At 33.7% G+C, this 6,000-nt stretch overlaps 1 protein-coding gene across 1 annotated transcript in view; it reads left to right on the top strand.

Annotated features, from left to right (window-relative positions):
• The first annotated feature begins 1,252 nt into the window (after positions 1-1,252).
• Positions 1,253-6,000, top strand: part of LOC123566643 (sorting nexin-27-like) — a 38,567-nt gene continuing 33,819 nt past the window's right edge. The window contains exon 1 of the mRNA XM_045360930.2: positions 1,253-1,529. Coding sequence (XP_045216865.2) covers positions 1,279-1,529 — 251 coding nt within the window. The 5' untranslated portion in view covers positions 1,253-1,278. The remainder of the gene's footprint in view (positions 1,530-6,000) is intronic.

The following is a 6,000-nucleotide window of genomic DNA, read 5'->3' as shown; positions in this document are numbered from 1 at the left end:
TAAACTTTCTAACAACATCGATTAAAACATGACAACCACAATTCCATTAAATATACAACATTTACATTGTAAGGTTAGATTTTTCATCCTATTTTGATGAACAGACACTTAAGTCGATCCTTCTTGTGTTGACCCTTTGATGTTGTTTCGTCATCATTGTCCGGATTCATTTTTATTTGTGAATGTGCATACGTACACGTGAGTATATTGGTTGTGTGTGCGTCCATCCATGTACTGCTGTGGATTGCAGTTTATGGAGATTGTGTTCTATGACAATAGCTTTTCTTTTTTCGTTGTTTTTTGCCACTACGGTTTCTAAATTATACACGTCACGGTTTAACCTCTTTTTAACCTGCACCCTACCTCTCACATGTAAGCATCTCACCTCAGTATAACAATACTCCAGAGGAGATACGTACTTTACTGGTAGAATGAGATGTTTGATTATAGAAATATAAGAACAGTGAGTAAAATTAATCATTTGGCAAATGGACATGTATATGGGCATTCCTTTACGAAACATATATAGTGACAAAAAATCCTCAATTTATTAGTACAAAAGATTCTTTTACCTTCTAGATCTGAAAATAAGATGTTTTGTGTATGGCATATATATTTCATGTCATTTATACGACCAGTTATGTATATCACCAAGTTAATTGACATAATACATTTGAATATTTTGAGAAAGTTTGAAAATGTTTTAATGAAAAACAATGAAACCATGTATATTTTGTTTCATCACGGGCTTTTTAGCTATATACGTCTGTATTTTCATGTTGCATAGATGTTTGATAATTATATAAAAATAATGTCATATTTCGGTTGTCATGACAGCATAAATAACATTAATTTGTAAAAATATCGTGGAATTTGTATAAAATTTCTAGCCTCTACGTGAACAAAAGAAAAAAAAAATCCCAGCACTTTAAATTATTTATTATGCAATAATTATATTAATTATTATACAAGTTTTCCCATGAAATAGCCCATATATAAGCGCCTCCCCCCCCCCACCCACACACACACACCTTCCTCCCATACACACAAAATGGGCTGATAAAAATTTATCCAAACAAACACGAATAAACCCTATATAAATGCTAGTTATACCCAACAGGGAACGGAATCAATAGATATAACAGAAACTGATCATCTGATTAAAAGTTAGAATATAAATTTTATGCTCAAAATAAACCAAGTCGCATTCAGGAATTTTTTTATCACGTTATAGAAATAAAATGCACCGGTATATTTAGTTTGGTCACATGACCAAGTATGGCGGAGAGTGACGAAAGTCCCTCCCCTTCAGAAAATTCGCAAGATCCTAGTATTGGTCCACGAATTGTGACAATTACAAAGTCTGAAACAGGTTTTGGATTTAATGTTAGAGGTCAAGTGAGTGAAGGCGGGGTTCTAAAGTCGATAAACGGCGTGCTATATGCCCCACTTCAACATGTCAGTGCTGTTTTGGAAGGGGGAGCAGCTCAAAGAGCTGGAATCCGGAAAGGAGACAGAATTTTAGAAGTGTATGTTGTGTATACCTTACGTTTTATCAGTTGTACAGAGATATTGTTTTAAAACACTGAAAATATAGGCATATCCTTGAAAAATATAGATGTAGGTATTTCAGGAAGTAGAATTTTGTTGACCAGCTGTTGGAGCTGTAACCTCATTTGGGCAGCACGAAAAACCCAAATCTACCCAAATCTTACCCAAATCTACCCAAATCTTACCCAAATCTACCCAAATCTTGATAGGAATGATCAAATCTTCGTAGATTATGAATATTTATAATATATTTCAACATAAATATATCATTTTGATGTATTATAACGATAATTAACTAGAAAAATCGGCGTTGAATTGAAATCGCTCAATATTTGTAAATATCACGGTCAAGTATTCTTACATAGGTGCTGTACGTAAGAAGAATCGACTGTGATATTTACAAATTTCCCCATTTGGAAATCTATTTTCTTAATTTCATTTACTTCAAAACTCTAGGGAAAAAATGAAAAGAAAATCTTTATCATTATTGATAAATTATATTAACGCTTTACTGTTAGCACTGTTTGGGATGATAAGCACAACGAGAGATAACATTCATTTTAAGGATTTTAATTTTCTGTAATTCATGTTGTGAAACATGAGATTCTGGCTATTTTTATATCAACATACATATATTGATGAATTTTGTGCGGTGACATCGAATAATGGCGGCATCCATCACGTTTTCGGTGGCAGCGCCTGCGAATTTAATTGGAGAGATGTTTTTGAATGAATAACAATATTATTCTCAGTATCAGAAAGGGACAGGAAATGTTAATTCCCGCTTTTGATTTTTTTTGGACCCCAAAAGAGACTGGAATAGCCCTTCCGCAGACACAATATCCGTCATGGAATGCACGTGATTCTTTCCCGCCAAAATGCTAATAACGTGTCCACAACGTAATTGTTTTCACAAACGTGCACAAGCAATCTCATTTCAAATTTATCGTAAGTATCCTCAGATGTAAAACAAGGGAATTGCTGTCTTGATCATGCTTTAAATTTCATTGAGAGCGTTGATGGTCACCGAAAGAATGATGTCAATCTAGATGTCATCATGCCACCGATTATTTTCTGTATTTCGCACTTGAGTAGATGTCTATAAAACTGATTTTTTTCATTTTCCCGCCATGCACGTGGCGTTTACAATGCATTTAAGCAGCATGCCTCCAGATTTGGCTAAAAAAAATCTTTCTTTCAAATAGAAGTTTTGGTCATATCATGAACATTAGAATAAGAATCTTTGTTTCTAAAATATTTAAAAAATTCCAAATCAAGAAAAAAGACGACCGCGTCGGGAATCAAACTCGGAACTTCCGCGACAATAAAGACATTTTCCCATCGTCGTAACCAATAGTGCTATAGCTGAAGTAGTGAATAATGACTTCAAAATATAGATATTTATAATCGAGACAGTTTACCTTGAGTAAAAGCGTGACAAACGCTTTTCGATTTTCATCATAAAAAGTAGTAAAAACAGCAAATTCCCGAGCTGTCCTTCCGAAAGTTTAAATTGAGTGGAATTTATGAATATGACTTTCGAACTCCATTCTGCTTGAGGTCTACGTGTATGGTACTTACCCAAGTTTGAGTCAAGTGTGAGTTTGAGTAACGGCTATAAATATTGGCCAAAGTTTGCTGACATTCTATTTCGAGGGCTTAGAGCGAAACTAGTCTGTTTGCTTCTATTTCTATATACACTTAGACTAGTTTCGCTCTGATCCCTCGAATTTTATCCAGTCAATATTTTCAACGATGTTATCAAAAATAGGAAGTTTTGAAATAATCCGTGAACAAAATTCATCTCTTTGTGTACTGTCCCATTTATATCAAACATCTGTGAATGTACAATACAATGAAAAATGCAACGGAGCAGGATCACTCCACTCATTTAAATCACCAACAGTAAAGTTAGATAGCAATTGAAAGCCTTGTCGGCGTCGGGACATGATACGTGCAAGTTTTAGAATAAAAATGCCCTTGGCTCAATATGATTTTTTTTCCAAAACCGTATTTCCGTAGAAAATATGCTAGCTCGACATAGATCTTCTATACATTTTCCTACACTGACCGACAAAATTGTCCGAATATTTGGTTGCACGTGGGAGTAAGTTGTAAAGAGCCAGCCTTAACGAAAACGCGATTAAAATGTACTAAAATATCGTGTAATCCATGACTGTTAACAGCAAATTCAGTACGTTGTTTTTTGTGTTATATTTCGTAATATCAGGCCATCTTCTACGTTTCTTCAATTATTTTGGCGGGAAAATTGCACGTGCCTTCAATGATGCTTCTTTGCTACTGACCGCGTTTTTACATGCATTTTATTTTCGTGTCAGTAGCTATGTTAAATTTTCATGGAATTGTAAGCAAAATGTTTTAAACCAAATGAAAATACATGCTTCAGAGCTTGAAATTATTTCATATCTGTAGACCAGTGACCGTCTCTAAAATGGTTGAGGTTATAATATATTTCATTCAAGTTCTAAGTATATAAATGATGTGATCAGCTTCCAAAAAGAAAGGATGTTAATGTTTAAACAGCGGTTGGCTGATAATGTCAATTCTTTCATTTATACTCGTAATAGTGATACAACGAAATCACGACTTTTTAAAGAAGGTTGCGATTTGATTCTTTTTCGAACTCACCTGGCCTATTTCTTTTACTTAGGTACTGATTTGTTCTTTCAAACAAGGTATCATGTACTGGCTTGTTCTCATGATCCAACAACGTATTATTTAAATAAAATCGGACATAAGGTAATAAAGACATATTCCACCCCTCATTGACATATTTTAACGGAAAATAGTACATCATGAGAGGTTCCTACGACGGAACCGTATGAATTATTATATATGAATTATGTATCTGTTTAGACAATAACTTGATTTAATTTTAAAGCTATTTCACTAAAGTATCTTGCGTCTGTGGAGGAAAGGTATGAAAAATTAAATATTAAATATGTATATCACGATCGTTTGTTGATAACATCCGAAACGAAATTTCACCATCAATGTGTATATTTCAAATAGTTAACGAATTATATCTTGCATGTGATTGTGATAATATTTGTATTAATATATGCTTCTCTTCTTATGAAGGAATAAAAGATTGATCTATGTATTATTTGCATACGAAAGAAATGTTTACTTACATTACTATTAAACAAGTCTACAGATCATACAGAGGGACACAACTTACACAAAAGTATTCATTTCCATAGAAATATTAGTTATGCACAAAAGCCTGCTACTTCTGATTCTAAGTTGATGTACAACAGATTTTTTTTTTAGACAAATAAGATGTATTTTGGCGCTTTTCTCGCCTTTGAACATAGCACCAATGTTCGAGCCCGGACGACCCTTAGGGTCGGGACTTAAACATAACCTATACATTTATAGAAAAACCCTTGGTCATTGTGTGAAATCTAATTAGTGGCTTTCAAAGTTTACTTGCAAGGAGAAGCACTAACTTCGTATAAATCATCTGAATTATTGTCCTAAAGTTACAATCATATCAGAAATTTTATAACATTTTACAGCAACTGAAATACAAAGGAAATATAAGAATTTCATCAAAAATTAAATGCAAAGTAAATTGAAAGTAAAGAAATTTAGATTGCAGTTTGATAGTAATTTACATAAATTCAAATCAATGCAAAATATGCATTCCAAATTTAGATGTGATTAAGTTACATATATATTTTTTTAATGCACCACTCAGGGAAACGCCTTCAGAACGTAATTTTTTATTGGTGATAGCTGATTGGTCAGTAACGATGTCAGTTAAATAGCCAACGGTTCCGCCTATCTTTATGACCACCTGCCAGGCGCAATACACAGCCACTGTGCACTACGGCCAGCATTAAATAAACAGAATCGAGCTACTGGAATACATGACCTGTATATTTTTGTGACGTAAAATTAATTAAATTTTCAGCTTTTTTAAATACAAAGTAATTCATATAAAGTTAATTTTAAGGACACTGCCGACTTTATAATTATGAGCCGGTATACCTTTTAAATTAAAAGGACAGACAAATAAGCTATACATGATGGACATGATCGGAATACACTTTCCATAACCTGATTGTTTTTAAAAGAATTCGATCATATGTAAGTGTAGGTTACTAACCGAGTAGGAGGTGTTCATGAATTGAAAATACCCGCGCTCGTGCAGGTGTTCATGAATTGAAAATACCCGCGCTCGTGCGAATCGTGACACCGAGAGCGTAAGGCGCTCGAGGTGTTACCGCACGAGCGCGGGTATTTTCAATTCATGAACACCGATCTAAGAGGTAAGTAACTGACTTACACAACATTTTTTTTTTCAATTCAATGTAATGTTGTCGGTAAATAGCTATATATAGCTAATGTTTTCCTGTTTATATATATGTACCGACTTTGAATAAATTTGTATTGTATTGTTGTTACCGATGCTACTTTTAC

The sequence above is a fragment of the Mercenaria mercenaria genome, chromosome 8 (genome assembly GCF_021730395.1).
Source record: "Mercenaria mercenaria strain notata chromosome 8, MADL_Memer_1, whole genome shotgun sequence".
NCBI classification, from domain to species: domain Eukaryota; kingdom Metazoa; phylum Mollusca; class Bivalvia; order Venerida; family Veneridae; genus Mercenaria; species Mercenaria mercenaria.
Note: the sequence above shows the minus strand (reverse complement) of the source record. Positions and strands in the feature narration are given on the sequence as shown.